Here is a 19,781-nt window from a genome sequence, read left to right as displayed (position 1 = left end):
GAAAAGTCGTACCCCTTCCAGTGGATGGATTTGTGTAATTCTTGCTGAAATTCTTGGGAATGGCTGGAACTAGTGTCCCAGTGAATTTGAAGATGATCGAAGTAGTGGAAGTGCAAAAAAAGAGCATTTTTTGTGAAGGCCCTGATTGCAATGTTATCCAATGGGCGGTGTTGGGGTGCGTGGAGAAGTGTTTGTTAGGGGGTTCCAGTGGATCGACAGGAACGGGGCTGCTGCGAGTGGCAGGGAGGTGGAATTGATGGGTGTGCAGGAAGTTTGGGAGGAATCGATCGATGGGAAGGGTGTTTTTTGGCAAAGTCGAGGAAGAGAAAGAGCTGCCGTAGGAGCCCAGGTTAAACGTGAGTTTTGCATGTTTTTGGGGTTCGATTGTAGGGTGTTGCAGGTGATTCCTAGTGGATTTGCTTAGCTGGGATCAGAGTTGGGAAGGTCTAATTTTGATAGCAAGTGTTTTGAAGAAAATCCATGGAGGGGAAGGTGTGTTTTGGGCCTAGTTTCAGAGTGCGTTTTGACGCGACTTTATGTTACGGGGCACTCCTCCAGCACTTTTACGCCCCGCCATTTTCAAATGTCACCAGCCGCCCCTGTCCTTCATAAGGACGGCGCTTTCCCTGCCCTAAGCTGCAGTGTTTCAAATCACTGTCATAGGGAGCGTTAGTTGCATTATTTTATGTTCGCAAATAAGTGCTGCAGTTACCAGAACGAAGTGACATAAAGTGCCCTCTGGTCGCAACACAAAGGGACGTCTTATCGACAACGAAATAAATAGTCGGCAGTATTTAGGTATGTATTACAACAAAAACAAACTTTCAGATCGCATTCAGTTTGCCAATGATGCGTTACCTGCAATGCATTATTCACCGTCTAATAGGCATTTTGCGGTTTCACTTGCATTTTTACTAACGCCTGTTCTGCTTTTTTGTTTTTATTTTTACAAATAACCCTTCATGTCTTCATAAACAATACTTATAAGAATAGCAGCAGAATCATAATGTCTCTAAATCATGTAGCAATGCACTCATTCTGAAACATAAGTGAAAATGTGTTAAAATAAAAACATCCTGTCTCCCAAGGATAAAAAACAAAGGTCGCCATTAATCACAGAACGCAGGATAATTTTCACAGCACAGAACTTGTGCAGAAATTAAAAAGTTTCTTCACCCTGATGGCAAAACCGACTATGAGCTTCCAAGTTTTGACAATTAAACGTTAGTATTTTCTTTACTTATGTTCTTATAACCAATATTGCCAAAAATGCCCTGTTTTCGAATTCCTAGCCCATTGCTAATCATTTTGACATACCTTCCAGTAACTATCACGTTAGACAAGTATTTGCAATTCAATAGGTCTCGCATTATGTATTTTAAAAACATTGTACGCGGTGCGTAAACACACGCTTTGTACTTACAGTCATTGCTTACGACAAGCAAGGCTGGCAGTAACGCCTCTTTGACTGCAAGCCTTGCTTCTCGTGAGCAAGGACTATAAGTACAAAATGCGTGTTTACACACCGCTTGCAGGGTTTCAAAACACATAAATAATTGACATTGTCATTTACAATGCCAATAGCTAAAAATCTGGCAAATGCGAGACCTATAGCATTGCAAATGCTTGTTCTGTGAAGTTATAGTGGTTTACAAAAGGGAAGTCAAGCAGTAGAGGAGAAGTGCCGACACTGCTCAGAAGCAATTCACACCATCCCCTACTGTGGGTTCCTCCCCCACCAAACTGAGATTCGTAGACATCTGACTGTCCTCTAACTCTTGCCAAGTCATCAGATTTGTTGAGACCTAGCTCCCTAGTCAGCACGCCTGTGCACTTACAGTCCTCCCCCTTCACAGTACCACAGCTTCCCTCCATGATGCCCCCTATATTTTGTGCTCAGATAGACCTTTTCATGTTCTATTCTACCCCAGGCTGTCCTGCCCAACAGACATTCTGTTAAATCTACACAATTTAAAATGTTGCTGTTTATGATTATGCTTGTGAAACAGATACTATGTAAAACAGTCATCTTGGAACCACTTTGGTCCTTCAATCAACATATCAATGCCTCTTTGTCTTTTTTCCAGCAATTCGTGTAAAGAAGGTTCCTCTGTGGTTAGCTGTAACTTTGGTGCTGATTTGTGTCTCATTATCTATAATTGCATCAGTTCTTGGAACGATATATGGTAAAGTACTCTTTCTTTTTTTTGGGCAACCTTATCTTATCGTTGTTGTATACATTGCATACCAACATAGAAGATGAGGGATGTTTCTTCCGTTGAGTTGATAGACTCCTTGCTGCTTTGTTCCAGTAAAAGAAGGGAGTACTGTCAGTGATAAACGGCAAATATTGCTAGGTAAATTATAAATCCCATTCAAAAGAGGAGGAATATTGCCCATCAGTAGAAAACACTTCACTGAAATATTATGAGTGATAACATTTAAGCTGGAAGTAAATTTATTACCACTGGTGATAATGTCATTTCCACCATCTTTCCATATTGGATGAAATGGCACATCATAAACACGAGCACATTTGATATCATGCTAAATATATTTGTATAGCATAAGCTAATGATAATCCTTTTTGCCATTCACTTGAGCCATTACACTGCTTCCCAGTTATCTTCTATAGTCTACCAACTAGCATGCTGGAAGTAATGTAACCACTCCTGACAATAATTTCCCAAAAGCACCCTCTGGCATTCCTGATTTTCTTCTGTTATATACAACTTCCCTCAATTCTGTTGCTCCCTTTTTAGGTATGTTGACAGACCGCTCTAGCTGCATGCAAATCCTCCTCTTACTACTGTTCATTGCCTACAACACACAATAACTAATGCACAACACGCATACATAGATCTAGACATAAAGGAAAGGGATTTGGGACAGTCATCTCCAGCCTTTGTCTTGTTCAGTAAGCAGAAAAAAGCCTTTGGCCCAATGGCTGTCTGTCATATTTTGGAACCCGCCCACTGGGTATGGCAGATGTTTACATTTTCCTTTTGATTGATGATGTAGGTTTATGTATTTCATTTCCATTTTGTTTTTCTTTCAATTTCTTTCTTCTTTTTTTTTAAAAACACACGTTTGATCTTAATTTTTGCTTGTTTATGGTTATATCGTTAAAGCATTGAGGCATTGAGCTACTGATCTTCAATGTAAATCATCCTTAGCTACCAATATCAATGCTGTAATAGTCCACAAGTGATCAGTCAAGATTACATTATTGGCCACCGTATGCAAATACAAGGTATGCAGTAGTAATCATGTCAGTGCATCAGGCAGGGTTGTCGGGGCTTTGTCAATTTGGAATGCCTTACACGGAAAATACATAACAGCCATAGCTGCAATGCCTCTAGCAGCAAGGTGGTAATTTTGGTAATAAGTCTCTCCAGCACCACATCCTTTATCATTCAAATATGAGCTTTAAATAGATTTTCAAAAGTCAACCATTTTTCACCAAACATCAGCTTATGAGTTCTTGAAATACACACATTTTCGTCTATTCTCGATTTTGATATTCCAATACTAATTCAACCAAGCAAAAGCTTCTAATTTATAAGGCTGGACAGCACACAGAAGAACTACTTACAGGTAGCCGGAGAGCTACCAGTAGCTCACAAGCTACTCATTGGAGAAGTGTCTTGTGAGTTAGATATGACAGGACCCTTTTGATCCCTGACGGACTCCGTAGAGCAGAGATGCGAGTGCTTGGGTGTGGGGATATAATTCATCCTATAAAATGTTCCGTAAATGCTTACACACTGAGGAATAAAGATGTGTTCCATGTGTGGCTTGACTATGTACATGTACCCAGGCTGGAGAGGTACTACAACTGACGACGAGATAGGGGATTAGGTAATCCCCTCAACACAAAGCAACGAGTGCACGCACTGAGAGCTTACCATTGTCCAGTAAACTTCTCGTGTCCCAGGTTTGCCTTATTCAAAGTGAAAATTGATGGTTGGCGTTTGTGGAGTCAAAGCTCAACCCCAGCCAGTGAAAAGCCTATGAAAGTTTGTTTGCCATCTGAAACAAATTTGGTGGTAAAAGTCGAGGCAAGAGAAACTGCACCACAGCGTAACACAGCTCTCATTCATACAGTATGACAACACTAAAGGCAGTGATAATCAGGTACAGAGACATGCCTAAGGCAGTGATCGCCAAATGTAGGGAAGTAGTAGAAAGCGGAAAGCATTTCTAAAGCAAAGAAGCGCTAAAGGCAGTGACAACCAGATACAGAAGTGCAAAGAGCAGCGACAGCCAGCTGCAAGAGAACGCTGAGAGTAGAAGGATATAAATGCAGAAAAACATTAGAGGTGCCGATAACCAGATAAAGAGAATACAATCACGCTTACCAGAACCTGAGTAAAGAGAGTCATCATACTACAGCATTTGAGCAAAGCCACCCAAGTAGAAGTCCAGGGTTCGTGAATACTGAACTGTTGATCCCTGAAGAGGACACCACAGAAGGTGCCAGGTACGGCCCACATGACTCGAAAGTCTTTAAGAGGTAGAAAGGCTCCAATGGCAGCATGAAAAGAAACCATACAAGTTCAGATTGGCCATAACGACCCTCCAGCAAGCATGTTGGTAGGACCTATAGATGGTACAAATGGTGAAAGTCCAGGTGCACAACATATGCTCTCGTTATTAAGGGAAAAAACACACAGGAGTATGACCCATAAACCAAGATGAGATTAGGGTAAGTATACAACAAAAAACAACAATATCTCAGTTGGTATCATTAGGGGAGTCAGTTCAATCAGTATGTAAAATACATTACGAGGAAGGTGGGAGACTCGCAACAATTTTTTCAACTGTGCTCATGGCATCATATATTTAGGAGCAAAGATAAAAACTATACAGTTGTAACAGCACTGTAGGCATAGAATGCATAGGCAGCCCAATTTGGACTTGGTGCACAAATGTGCTCGTGAAGCATATAAGTGGTGACGCAAGTGACAAAAGTGAAAACAGCGAAAGGAGCACGGTGAAAAAAAAAAGTGAAAATATATACAAGAGACTGTGTGGTTCAGCACAAAATAATTTACGATGATGGCGTGAGGAACGATTGAGCAATTTAATTTGAACCACTCGGAGTTGTGGCGCTGTCAGTGGCGCTGAGGAGTCGACGACGTTTCGATCCTATTGAATCAGGATCATCTTCAGGACAGGGCTGCTGTGAAAGTGGTGTTGTACAGGGAGGGAAGGGAGAAGTGTCAGGGTGTGGACTGGGATGTCTGGAAAGTGTGCGCAATGGAGGGCGGCATGCGTGGTCAAGGCCTGCCTGAGGGTCAGGATAGTGGAGGTGGTCTGGAAGTAAGGTGGGCCGGTGCAGGGAAGGCCCAGCGGGGACCATTGGGGGGTAGGTGGGCTGGAAGAGGGGAATAGCGGCAATGGTTAGGCAAAGGTGGCGCAAGGCGGCAAGGTTGGCGTGGGCCGAGGTTAAGACAGAGGGGGCCAATACCTGAGTAGGACACGGTCCTGTGTCCGCACTGGTATGCTGGAGTTCATCCGGCGTGGGTGGCTGGGCAAAGAAGTCCGGGTGAGTGGGTCTGTGTAGGAAGGGGCAAACAATGAGTCTAATAGAGGCCGTCTCATGGAACAAATCGGGGGGAGGGGGAGCTGTGTTACCTTGGGTTCAGGCAGAGGAGTACGTGAGGATGGGCTATTGGAATGTTAGGACGCCATGTATGTGAAGGCAGTGCGGAAGGTAGCGAGGCCTGGCAAGTCTGGAGCCTCTAGGTCATTTAAACAGCGTGGTACCGGTTCAAATAATATGGGGAGAAAGTAAATATAAGGAAGATGTCAGGCTCAGAAGCGGGGCCACTGGGGAGTGTGTGCGGGTACTCGGCGCCTGAGAAAGTCTTACCGGTAATGGAGGAGTGAATCTGTGGGCGGGGGAGTGTTGGCGCATTAGTCAGCCAATAACCGCCACGATCGTGTCCTAGAAGAGAGTGAATACATGTATTCCGAGGGTAACAAGAGTGTCAACAGTTATACACGCAATCAGAGGGAAATATGAATGCTGGAAAAAGAGGAACCACATGCGTCAATCCAAATCGATGTAAAGGGAAACACAATCAAGGGGAGCTGTGGGTTACAGCCAATTTCAATGTATATGATTACAATTCAAGGGAAAGGAAAACAATCATTAAAGATGGGCACAACAGGAGCATAGAGAATTACACTAGGATAGTGCTGCTCCATTCATCAATAGTGTTGACACCCCAATTGTCGGAATTACAAATGGTGATCCATTTGCATTCACTTTTGTTCAGAAGGGCTCTGATAATGCCGCCCCTAAGGGGTAGCGTAGGTTGGTCAATCACCTCCCAAGTGATGTCTGTTTCACAATGTTTTTTCTCAATGTAGTGGGCAACCAGGGGGGTAGTCAAAACTTTACAGTGTATCCTGCTTTTGTGTTGGATTATTCTCTGTTTGACCATCTGTGTGGTTTGGCCAATATATACGTGGTCGCAGGGGCACCGGATGGCATAAATAACATTCTGCGCTCTGCAGTTGGTAAACGTACTGAGTTTGTAAGTCTTATTGTTTGTTTTGAACTCTTTTGTGTTGCATGTGAGGTCACATGCTACACATGCCTGGCATTTATAATGTCCAATTACTGGGAGTAAACTCCAGGTGGCCGTGATGGTGTTCTGTCGGGTTGGATTGGTGGACCAGGTGATGGCAAGTACTAGGTGAGAGGATAGATTTTCCCCTCGTTGGTACGAGAAGAGGGGGGGGTTCCACTGAAAGCCTCATGTGTACGTAGAAGTGGCCAGTTCCGTTTAATGATCTTGCTTACTTGGTTGCTGCAAGGGCTAAACTTGGAGACAAACGATATGCGAGTCATAACTTTCTTGGGTTGGGGGGTGAAGAGATTGTCCCGGTGTCAGTGCCAGGCTCTCTTGCGGGCTCAGGAAATCAGTAACTTTTGGATGAGGATATCGGATTCACGAAAGTAGTCTTTCCGCCATTTGCAATTCCTGCGGATACGCAGAAATAGCCCGTAAGGAAGGCCGTCTCGGAGGCCTCGAGGATGGTAGCTCGAGTACTGGAGTAAGGTGTTTCTCTCAGTGGGTTTGCGATACAGGCAGGTGCCTATTTTACCGTCCTCATCCACAGATTATTTGAACCGGTACCATGCTGTTTAAATGACCTAGAGGCTCCAGACTTGTCGGGCCTCGCTACCTTCAGCGCCGCCTTCACATACACTGTGTCCTAACATTCCAATTGCCCATCCTCACGTACTCCTCTGCCTGAACCCAAGGTAACACAGCTCCCCCTCCCCCCGATTTGTTCCATGAGATGGCCTCTATTAGTCTTATTGTTTGCCCCTTCCTACACAGACCCACTCGCCCGGACTTCCTTGCCCAGCCACCCATGTCGGATTAACTTCTGCATACCAGTGCGGACACGGGACCATGTCCTACTCAGGTATTGACCTTAACCTCGGCCCACACAAGCCTTGTCACCTTGCGCCACCTTTGCCTAACCGCTGCCGCTATTCCCCTCTTCCAGCCTATAGCCCACCTACCCCAGGATGGTTCCCGCTGGGCCTTCCCTGCACCGGCCCACCTTACTTCCAGACCACCTCCACTATCCTGACCCTCAGGTAGGCCTTGACCGCCCATGCCGCCCTCCCCTGCGCACACTATCCAGACATCCCCGTCTACACCCTGACACTTCTCCCTTCCCTCCCTGTACAGCACCACTTTCACAGCAGCCCCGTCCTGAAGATGATCCTGATTCAATAGGATCGAAATGTCGTCGACTCCTCAGCGCAAATGACAGCACCACAACTCCGTGTGGTTCAAATAAAATTGCTCAATCATTCCTCACGCCATCATTGTAAATTATTTCGTGCTGAACTACACAGACTCTTGCATATATTTTCAAATTTTTGTCACCGTGCGCTTTTCACTTTGTCACTTGCGTCACCACTTATATGTGTCACGAGCACATTTGTGCACCAAGTCCAAATTGGGCTGCCTATGCATTCTATGCCTACAGTGCTGTTACAACTGTATTGTTTTTATCTTTGCTCCTAAATATATGATGCCATGAGCACAGTTGAAAAAATTGTTGCGAGTCTCCCTTCTTCCTTCCTCGTAATGTATTTTACATTCTGATTGAACTGACTCTCCTAATGATGCCAATTGAGATATTGTTGTTTTTTGTTGTTTCTCGTTAGTAAGGGCCATAACTGGCTATGGCTGCATTCCTGACACCACCACTTCAATTTGATGCAGCCAAGAAACTAAATATTGGCACAAGATTGACTGTCTGGATTGAAACATTTGATAATTTTATTGATGCAGCTGGAAGAAGTAAATGACAATAAGATCATGTAAATATCTGAAGAATTTAGCAGGTGAAGGAATAAAAAGTGGTAAAGAAAATACCACACAGTGGTGAAGTGATGTAGCGTCAAATCAAAGAGGTGCTAAACGAAGTTCAATCCAGTGCCAAATGTCAACTACAAGTTACATTTTTTGTCAGAAAAGGCAGAGAGCTAATGAAACAGTGGATGAGTTTGTAGAAAGACTTGATTCACTCAACAAACATTGCATGTTCAACAAGTTCAATGATGAAAAGTCCATGCGTTTCAGAGTAATTGATGGTTGCCTCACTGATTCCTTCAGACGACTGCTGAAAGAGACACTCAGTTTGGAGTGAGTACTCATGGCTTCTAGAGCGAAAGAAAGAGCTGCCAGACAAGTCACTAAAATGGAGGCTGGAACGGCCAAAAAGGAATTGGCGTGGAGTGTAAAAAGTCAGTTGAAACACAAGGGAGCAGGCCACAAGGTAATGGTTCCAAAGAAAAATAAATTGTTTTTTCGATATAGATTTTCCTTTCCACATGATGGTAAATGTCCCACCATTGGACAAATATGCAAAGGCTGACGGAAAAAGAACCATTTGGTAATGGTTTGCAAATCGAAGGAAAGATCAAGTGCGTCATGTCAAGAAAACGAAAAGGAGGAAAGATCAAGTGGATCACTTTGCGAAAACAAAATGGATGCCAGAAATTCCAGAGACGTTCCAGCTTTCCCACAAGGCCAAGCAGCAACATCAGTTGAGGCCGGTAGAAACTGAACGACATTAATTGTCAACAAATTCCTCGTTTAAAAGTTTGTCACCGTCATTGCCAAGAGACAGTGAGGAAGACTGTAATGTGATGTCAGAATTGACCGCTGGTCTATGTGCGCATGTAGTATTAGCATCTTGCAAGGAAGAATGCCGGTCTAACCTAGATTACCAAGTAAAACTGCAAAATTAATTTACACACTGTCCCAAAATCATGCTGAAAGTGAATGAATGCTGCTCTCTATGGTAATCGGGTGGCCCTCTCTTTCCTCTTTTGTAATGCTCCTTTATTCTCTTTGTCCTCCGCCTGTGTATTGGTCGTTGTAAACGCTTTTACATTGTTGCCGTCTGCAGATCGCCAGCAAACAGAAGCGGCCCTGCCACGGCACTTAAATCAAATAATTTTACTGGAACTTCCAAGCCGGGTCCTCTCTGGACTGGAAACTGCAAACAGAATCTCTTGACTGGGGCACTCCGTATTTCTTTGTATTTGCTGCACTGCACGGTCAAAGAGTATCTATATCAAAGATCCTTGTTTTGCTTCCAGATCAGAGCGAGTGAGTGCAGTGAGTGCGGGTGCGGCGAACAGTGAGTCAGCCAAACAACAGAGCTGCTGGGACATCCAAGTGTCTGCCTCAGGATGCGAGGATCTGAGGATCCGTTTCTCCGCAGCGAAGACCCACAGAGGCCAAAAAGGCTAAAGTGAACACGAAAAGAGGTGAGCCTAGGTGACTCAATTGAGCCGAGCGTGATGGGCGTAGTGCCCCCTCGCAGAGTTTGAGTCTGGGCTCCTGCAGAAGCGGCCCAGCCTGGTCTGGGCGTGGCTTGTGGGTCGACTGGCGGCTCCTACTTTCCTTTCACTCCCCAATTCTTACCACTCACCCTGCAGTAACCAGGCCTGCTGCCACTATCCCTTCACACATCATACTGCCGAGGCAGGCCACACCTTTGACAAGGGATAGAGGGGAGAAAAGGAGTGAAGTGCAGGCCAATCTGGCTTTGTGGCATCTAATTCTACGTATGCAGGATCACCTAGGAATCAGGTGCTTGTCTGCCCAACCTGCAGGACCAGCGGCAGGAATTGCACTAGCAAGAGCAACTGCCAACAAGACACTGTGAAAAGTGATACTCTCACAAAGTCCTGATATAGATCAATAAATCAAAACTACCACAGATAAGGAAGCTTAAAGTCACTAATCCTTATAACAGTCAAACAAAAATACAGTTGAGCTCATTCAAACATAATGACGGAACAGACCTCAATCACAACAGTTTGCTCCATACCTTTTATCAGACACAGTGGAGTGTCGATAAACCTTCTGCCAGGGGAAAAGTACAGTGAACTGTCCCCAGTGATACGTTTAACTCAGTCGAAAACGAAAGTGTATACATGGGCTTCTTCGACATCTCTGCACAATCAAGGTTCTTTTATTGCATTTGTGAGCATACTTTTATGAGAAAGAACAAGCAACAATTCATGTCCTTCCAAGCACTTCTTCAAGTGCATGTTTACATGGGGCTGATTTCTATAAACTACATCAATTCCTATCATGAGATGAATCAGTTCCCATCCTTGTTTCATGGACTACGAAGACTTAAGACAATGAAAGTGCAACCTCACATAAATAATGACATCTGTCCTGTTGCTCATCAACATTGTCAAATTTCTTTTCATTTACAAGAGGCTGTTGAAAAAGAAATTGAGATCTAATTAAAACATGACATCATTGAGCAATCCACTGGTCCGACGCCATGGGTATCACCCATGGTGGTAGTGCCTAAAAAGGACAGTGGAGGTGCGGTGCGCATCTGCATTGATACGCACCAAGCGAACAAGGCCATGAAAAGAGAATGACTGCACATTGCTAACATGATTACGTAGCTGAATGGAGCCAAAGTCTTTTAATGCCTCCATTTGAAGAAAAGGTATCACTAACTCGAACTGGAAGCGAAATTGCATTTATATTACTACTTTTTCGACTCATGTGAGGTTTATTAGATATAAGAGACTAGGTTTTGGTGTGTCATCAACTGCAGAACTCCTTCAGGATGTCATCTGTCGCCTAATACAGCCTGCCACAAATGCTTTCAATTACAGTGATGCTTTCAGTTGCAGTGAGGCTGCTTGTAATGCTTCCAGGCACATTCTTGCAGACCGCGATCCACTAATTGAAGACTGCATGATTCTTGTGTAACTTCCTCATTACTCTGGCCAACCAGACGGTGCATGCTTGGTGTCCATCCTGCAAATTGGCGATTGTTGCTGATTTTATTTGCAAATGATCTGCAGCCCCACCGTCCCATCATCCAGTCACTGTTCATTTTAAATCTGCTTCTGCAATTCACTTTGCCTTCAGAATATATACCACCACTGCAACAGGGACTGTGCTTCCGCCCCTCCAGGAATAATAGTACCCAAATGGGTGCTTATGTATAGGCATTTTTTGAATGTCAGGCATATTCAGTTAAGTCCTGATGATGATCTCCATATTGTCATCAACAAAAAGTGCCATGACTACTGAAAATATTTTAAAGTTATGATAACATTGGAACTCTAAACGGACATGTGAAATGACCTGTTTATTATTTCTAGTCACAAAGAAATGTCTTGGCTTTGAAATTCTTGTTTCTTGTTTTATTGTTCCCTACTTTATTTTTTTGGTGTGTGTTACATGACTGAATGAATACCTGTATAAATCCATTTGGAACTTTTTTGCATAGTATTCATTTTTTTTCTATGATTTATGCTTAGGAATACACTGCAGTAAGGGACCTCTTGTTTCTTTCTAAATTAAATTACAGTTATGACATACTAATTTTTGGGCCCAAATGAAAGAAACACAATAAAGCCCTTATACAAGTGTGTCGTATGTTTGCTGATGCCGCTCTCACTTTAAATGCAGAAAAGTGTCAAGTTTCATAAAGCAAAAGTTTTTCAGTCATATCTTTTCTGATGGGGGAATGACTCCGGACCCAAATAAAGTACAGGCCTTGACATCTACTTCTCCACCACAGGATGTTAATATTCTGCGATTCTTCCTTGGTATGGCCAGTTACTGTTCAAGGTAAATACATGACTTTCCCACTGTGAGTGCCCCATTGAAAGATTTTGATGTCTATGTGACTGTGAACAAAGCTCCAAGAAAATCAAATATGCAATTGAGAATGCCACTGATATGGCATTCTTTGATCTGAAATTGCAGATAGAGGTTGTCATTGATGCAAGCCCAGTGGAGTGAGTGCCATAATTGCCCAGCACCTGAGGCATCCCAATGCCCTAAGACACATTGTGGCTTACGCTGGCAGGCGTTTGTCATCGACTGGACGTGCCTATTCACAACCTGAAAATAAAGCCTCAATGTAATTTGGGCTTGTGAACATTTTCATATGTTTCTTTATGGGGAAGCATTTTACGGTTGTCACTGACCACCAAGCATTGCTCACCATTTTTGGCACTATGAAAACTAAGATGCCCCCTCACGTTGAGAGTTTGGGTTTGCAACTGCCTGAGTATGATTATACAATTGTGCATCGTCCAGGAAAAAATTAAAATCCTGCTCACTACTTTTCATGTATAACAATATTATGTCATGGCACCACTTCTAAAGCGGCTAATGCTTATGTTAGCTACATTTCAAAATACAGTACACTTGCTGCCAAGTCAGTAGAACAAATCATTGCTGCCACGAGCACTGATCGAGATCTGCAAATCCTCAAAGACATTATTATCCATCAGCCTTGGAGAAAGCATGCTCGACCGCTTCATAATGACCTAAAATAGCAGAAATTCAGAAATGTGCATGAAGAACTTTGTTACTCCAGAAGGCATCCTATTACAAGGATCGCAAATTGTTATATTTGAGAGTCTGAGACAACAAATCATTGATCTTGCACTTGAGGGACATCGTGAACTTTTTGCTAATAAACTAGCTCTGTGGGACCAAGTGTGGTTCCCTCGTCTTGATGAAGAGATGAAAAGGAATTAAGGGCCTGTCATTTGTTCAACTGCTTGCATCCAAAACTACCCCTCATCCATTAAGCATGTCTGATCTCCCAAAACCTGCATGGGAGATGATTGCAATTGATTTCCTTGGACCCCTTGACAATGGTCATCATTTCCTAGTCATTGTTGATGAATACTCCCGTTTTCTCCTTGTAAAGAATCTGTAGTTAACGATTCACAACAGTCATTGAAAGATTATAAAGTATTTTTGCAATGGGGGATTTTCCTTCAATTTGAAATCTGACAATGGCCCGCCTTTTAGTAGTCGAGAATTTAAAGATTTCCTCACTCATCTGAATGTCAAGCATCAGAAAAGCACACCTCTTTGGCCACATGCGAATGCTGTTGTTGAGACGTTCATGAGCACCCTCAAGCTTGATCTCAAATCAGTTCTTCAGTCTACGCTTCATGTCCCCATTCTACCAAGGGTGAAAGTCCTGCCACCTTAATATTTGGGAGAGCCATAGGAACCAAGTTGCCACAATGGACCGTTGAAAGATCTATTGACATTGACAAACTTCACACTACTGATTCATCTCACAAATGGAAAATGATGACCTATGCGGGTAGACGCTGCTGTGCTAGGAGCACTGCGTTTAAAATAGGGGACCAAGTCATTGTCAGGCAGAGACGGAAATGTAAGTCTTATGTGCCTTTTGATGCTGACCTGCTGAGGGCTGTTACCAGAGAAGGACACCTGGAAAGTCCATTACGCTAGATTCTTCTGGGGAGGACACTAAACAGGCTGTCCACCCTTCATTGGCTAGAGTCAACCATGATACGTGCTTTGTAGAGCTGGGGAGATAAAGGAACAGAGAGGAACCCGGACCGAGGCTGCCTCACTGAACACCCATCATCCGCGAAAGGCAGCCAAGTGGCATCGATTGAAAGTGAAAGTCAGACCGCCCCAGCCACCAGTGCATTGTCATAAGTAGTCACCCGGTACATGGTCTTTGCTCTGCAAGCTACCAGGAAGCTACATACAACAATTGCCTGACTGCCAACCTACTTCCTTCTCCATGGGGCAGGCTTCTCAGCTGGGTGGGAGAGGGGTATATGCAGGGTAGTGCTCTGCACAGGGAGTGAAACAAGCGTTTCTGTTCTTTTCCAGCATCACAGATGGTATTCATGACTTTAATGATACTAGACGATATTAGATTTGTCTTGTGGATAACTGCGTAGATGTTTTGGGAAGTAGCTTTGCTGGTGGCAGTCAAAAGTGGTCATCTGTGTAGGAGAAATACATTTGAAATTCGGAAGTATGGTGCTTGCGTAGATGTAAAGATAATAGGTTTTAAATAGGTAGAGCTTTGGGTTATGTATAAGAGTTTATTTTGAATTCCATGGTCAATAGTCACAATTATTTGACGAAAGACTCTTGCATTATCATCACACAAAATTTGAAAGGTCTAAGATGTGTGAGTTGTGCTTTTAATCCTTATAACATGATTTAATCCTGATTTGAGCTATTTGGAGAAGTGTTGGAAGCGTAATACCCAGGTGCGCAGGTCAGGAAGGTAGGATGTCATGTCTTTTAGGACTAGTGCCTTATTCAGAGTTTGGGGTGTTGAGAGCAGAGCCACAAACAGACAGAGCACCCAGGCAAAAATCTCTTAATTTATCTGCCAAGGGTAATCTATCATTACTGCCTCATTTCATTGATAGGTCCAGGTAAACCCATCTTAAAGTGTTTTTCAGAGCATATGTGATGAACAAGTAGAATAATAACGTACATATCGAGGTACTTGAAGTCATTTCTCTTTGCTAACTTGCTGCTTTTTTATTTGCTGTTAGCCACATTAATCCCTTGTGTAGTGTATGGATGGCAAGGTGTCCATTCACAGCACTGAAAGAGCATTGCTTTTATTCATTTTTGAGGTGCCCGTTGCATTTGCATGAGACATCGCCACCCACCGCTCTCCTAGGCTGGCTTCAGTTCCCGTCACACCAAAGCTCCCCTGAGAGCAACGGTTAATGTGACTGTGATGCTTGCCACACACCAGCTCCCAAACTCTCCTCATAGCACTGCTCCTAAGAGCATATCCAGAGTGAGTGTCCTCTTGGCCGGCAGTCAGGTGAAATGTGCATCCTCGTCCACCCCACCTCCCGACCTCCATCATCAAAGACCCTGTGTGGTGGCAGGGTAACTGATCAGATGCTTGCTGCTGGCATGCCTTGGGGAATTAAGATTAAAGGCAAGGAGTGGAGCTGGCATCTTTGCACACCCTGTACGAGTGGCAGTTTTATACCGCTACTAAAAGAAGCATGTTAAATAAATAATAATGCAACCCTGACAGGTTTTGTGGACTCCTCACCTGAGGTTTGGACGACTTGGTGGCCTCATGACGTCGAACCCTCCTAACCCTAATGCCCCCCGCCACCCCCGCCAGGGTAAGGCAACAAATCACGGTAAAAAACCAAGGAATCAAAATTGTGTGCCCTGTCATTTAAACCCCAAATTCAGGCACTGGTGGAATTGACAGTACCCTGACCTTTCAACTCCCAACTCAGGCTCTGGTGGGTTCTTGTTTTGGGATATTACATTCCTTGAAAACATGTTTTCCATGCTTCTCTTTGAACTTGTCTGAATAGTTGTATGCACTGCTTATCTTAAACTCCTGATTCTCCTTCACAGTAAGCCAGGAAAGTCAGAATAATGAAAATGCCTCCTACCTCCTGGTTTGCTCGGAGATGCGAACAAACTGGAAGTGTTCATTTACAGGCACCGACAAGTTACACATCTTTCACTTTTCTCTCTCATGCAGCAACAAATATGCCTCCATGTCCTGAAGATGGCTGGATCTGGAGTAAAGGGAAATGTTACTACTTCTCCAAGGACTCAACAGACTGGAAATCAAGTCAGGAGTTTTGTTCTTCCAAAAGCTCTTCACTCGCCATCTTGAAAGATCCTGTAGTGCTGGTAAGAGTGCAAAATAGAACCTAAACAATAAACACATTAGTCAGGTTCATAAATGGGAAAAAAGTCTCAATGGTTTGCATAATGAAAAGTTCAAATGTGAATCTATATTGAAGAGAGTGCAGTGTTCTGTGTGTGATGATAAAGCCCACAAAGAATGACCTTTAAACGGGCACTCATCACAGTTGGTTTTCTGGCCATGCCATCTCATTATATGGTCTTTCAGCATTATGATCTACTTCTTATACACAAAGGGCAGCTATATCACAAGGACCCGATACATAACAAATTATCCTATAAATATATATATTCTTCAGCTGTAGACAGCTGTTAAAATTAAATACCTCCTGAATGGAGTATCCATACGACTAAAGACTGTTTCAGCTGCCCAACTATTGGGATGGCTTTAGGGACAGTAGGAGGGATTTGATTTGATAGGTGAATGACATACAGAAATACTCTATGAAAGTCCTAAAACGTTGCCAGTTTCTAAGGTTGACAAAATAGCACAATTTACTAGAGCGTCCACTGCATTAATCGTTTGATCCTGATGTAATGGAACTGAATCCTGGCTATCTTCTCACCTGTTCTTTAATTTGAGATCCTTACAAAGAGTAATATAGAATTGTGTGATAATAAAGACTGTCGACAGAACTTAGGGACAGTTCAGTTTGTGGAGTGCTTAAAGCAAATGGAGTAATTAGCATTACATTTTGGCTTAATTGTATTTCTTCTTTCGTTATATGTAAAAACTGAGATATTACTCTAGGGCAGTGAGTGCTGGATGTATGATATTACAGTGCATATTTTACCATGTCTTCCTTTCCAATTCCCAAGCAAATACATTAGGCAACATGAAAATTACCTTTACAATGCATGCCTTTAGAACGCAGACCCTTACAATGTACATCTTTTCCACACAATTTGTTTTTCAACCTACATGTAAAAAAATAATCCATATCAGAAGAACGTATGTCTAGTCTCAAATTACAATTAAGACTTCAAAAACAGCATTATGCTTTGTACCTACTTAATTAGTAGATGAATTCTGCACATCAAATTATACAATCTGTTTTACCCAAAAAGAAGAAAAAATTGGCACAACGTCTGAGTTATTATGAAGAAAATAGGATTGGCAATGTAAAAAGATCAGATTGTAGAAGAAAAACATGTGTTCGAGGCATATGAGCTGTAGATCGTATACTTGTGCATAGATCGCCATCTGGTGTTGGGCTCGGATGTTTGCACTTGTTTTTGTTTTGGAAGAAGTCTTTGTAGTCAAGAGGTAGGTGACTCCTCCTTAGGAGGATAGTGCGCATAGGCATTAACTCCATCTCAAGATTGTTGTTTTCCGCCATCGGGTTCGGATGTGTATTGTTGCGCTACGCTCTGGTTCGGTATCATCTCTGAACCCTTTTGATGTGCAATCATTACCCCGGTATTGTTTCGCTCTCGGGTTTCCCCTTCGACGCGCATCGTTGAAATCTTTGATGGGAATCTTCGATGCGGGCTGCAAGGCCTACCCGCACCGACCATGCCAGCAGTCGATGGAACGGACTCCATTTAAAAAATACTCCCGGTGTGGTGCTAAATTTCCACACACAGATCTACACGAGGTTTGTAATCTGTGCCTATCCCAGGAGCACGAAGAACGTAGCTGCGAGGCCTGTCGATCATTCTGATCAAAGAAAATGATTTGTGTTGGGCTCAACGTCACGAGATGAGATGAGTCACTAGCCCGGTGCCGGACATCTTCGGAGAACAGTGTGAGTCACATCAGCACTGCGCCAAACGAGAGGAAGAAATCTCCGTGTCTGAAGCCGACGACTCCGACATGGAGGAAGACTCGCACATCACTCCAGGTCAACAAACTGTGAGTAACAAGCCCCTAGTCACCGACAAACCCATGAAGGCTCCGGTACTACCTTCGCCCTCGGGCCTAGGGAAACACCAAAAACATGGTTCAGATGCCCCGCCCTCCGGCCCGGCTATGAAACGAAAGATAAAGCCTCCGGCTCTGGATCAAGCCGTCCCCATGGTACCAAAACACCATCTCCGGCACCGAAAACCAAATTCAAGCATGGATCCGATGCTTCGATACCGGCACTGAAGTCATCTTCGGCACCAAAAGACTCTGACCCGAAATCTCATAAACCAAAAATTTCAGATCTGGCAATAACTATGCCCAAATCTTCGGAGCCGAAATCCAAAGATAAGCCTTCGGATCTCAAACCTAAAGACAAACCTTCGGAACCGAAAGTTACAGAAGACAAGCCTTTACACAAACCTTTGGAGCATAAACAACATGCACCAAAGGATTCGGAACCGAAAAAACAAACTAAGGAAAAGGAAATACCACCTAAAGAACTTCCGTTATAAGAACCAATGGATCCCAAGCCAAAGAAACTGCATATTGATCCAACAACTGGACATCTTTTAGCAACCCTACCTAAGAAACGAAAACAGGACATTTCAGAGGAACACCGTATACCTCTCAAAAAGAACAAGGACATGGGTACTAACCCCTCTCCCCCTTACATACCTCCCTTTCCTCCACCTATTGATCCTAACTTAATAATATCTCCATATAACTCACCACCACCTCATTTCTACCCTGAACCACAGGGGGATAATGACACAGATGGCGATACGGATGTGGATGGGGACAAGGACGGGGATGGAGATTGGGATAATGACCATCACACTATACCACAAGACCCAGATCCATGGGCCGATTATGATAAAGACCCGGACAAGAGTAATGATCCGGACCTATATCCCTCCAGACCATCACCACCTGATTATAATATTGAATTCGCACAACTTATCAATAGGGCTGCTCTATATCATTGAATGGAATTACACACTGATCCACTAGAGAAGTATTCAAGGACCCAGTTAGAGCATGAATACTTACCCCAAGAGTTGATGTAAAATATAAAGCTGCTCCTACTGACCCAGTTTATATTAAGGGTCAAGTGCCCCTCGACTCCCTTGTTATATCTAATGCCCGCAAGCGAGCCAATTCCCAAGCCACAGGTGAGGCTCCTCCTCCTGATGAGGAGTCAAAGCTTATAGACGCTTCAGGAAAACAAATTGCATCACAGGCCGCTAATAGTTGGCTTATTGCCAATGCGCAACCCCTCCTAGCGCGCTATGACAGATCGCACTATGATGAACTAGAAAAGCTAATCCAACATTTACCAGATCAATACAAGGGTAAAGCCAACAACCACATTCAAGAGGGTGAATTAATTATAAACACCTCTATAAAATGTGCACTAGATGCAGCTGACACCGCATCCCGTGGCATTAACACCAGCATCTTGCTACGCCGCGACGCTTGTCTTCGAATCTCCGGATTCAAGCAAGGGGTACAGTCAGCTATATTAAACCAGCCCTTTGACCAACAACATCTTTTTGGACCAAATGTAGACTCCTCATTAGAAAAAATTAGGAAAGATACAGAAACTGCCAAATCTATGGGAGCCCTACAACTATCCTCTAACAGAGGCTCCTTTTGTTGCTCTTTTTATAGGGGTGGCTCCAAAACAATGTCATCAGAGAATACCTCCTCTACTTACAAAATCTACCTTCCTCCTTCCGAGGGTATTATCATATAGAGGAAACAACAATAGGGGAAGAGGCAAAAATAATTCCACCCGCACTTCCCCCTGCAACCAAGCAGTGACTTTCCTCCGTTACCCCCGACAATTCCACTCCTGTCGGGGGACGCCTATCACAGTTCTTACCCGTCCG

The 19,781-nt window shown here is 43.6% G+C and overlaps 1 protein-coding gene across 1 annotated transcript in view; it reads left to right on the top strand.

Annotated features, from left to right (window-relative positions):
* LOC146812967 (killer cell lectin-like receptor subfamily G member 2) overlaps positions 1–19,781 on the top strand; it is a 122,157-nt gene that overhangs the window by 27,234 nt on the left and 75,142 nt on the right. Inside the window, exons 2-3 of the mRNA XM_085614648.1 lie at positions 2,088–2,186; positions 15,871–16,025. Coding sequence (XP_085470774.1) covers positions 2,088–2,186; positions 15,871–16,025 — 254 coding nt within the window. The remainder of the gene's footprint in view (positions 1–2,087; positions 2,187–15,870; positions 16,026–19,781) is intronic.

Source organism: Triturus cristatus, chromosome 7 (assembly GCF_964204655.1).
Source record: "Triturus cristatus chromosome 7, aTriCri1.1, whole genome shotgun sequence".
NCBI classification, from domain to species: Eukaryota; Metazoa; Chordata; class Amphibia; order Caudata; family Salamandridae; genus Triturus; species Triturus cristatus.
The sequence above is the reverse complement of the archived record's forward strand: the minus strand, read 5'-3'. Positions and strand labels throughout refer to the sequence as shown.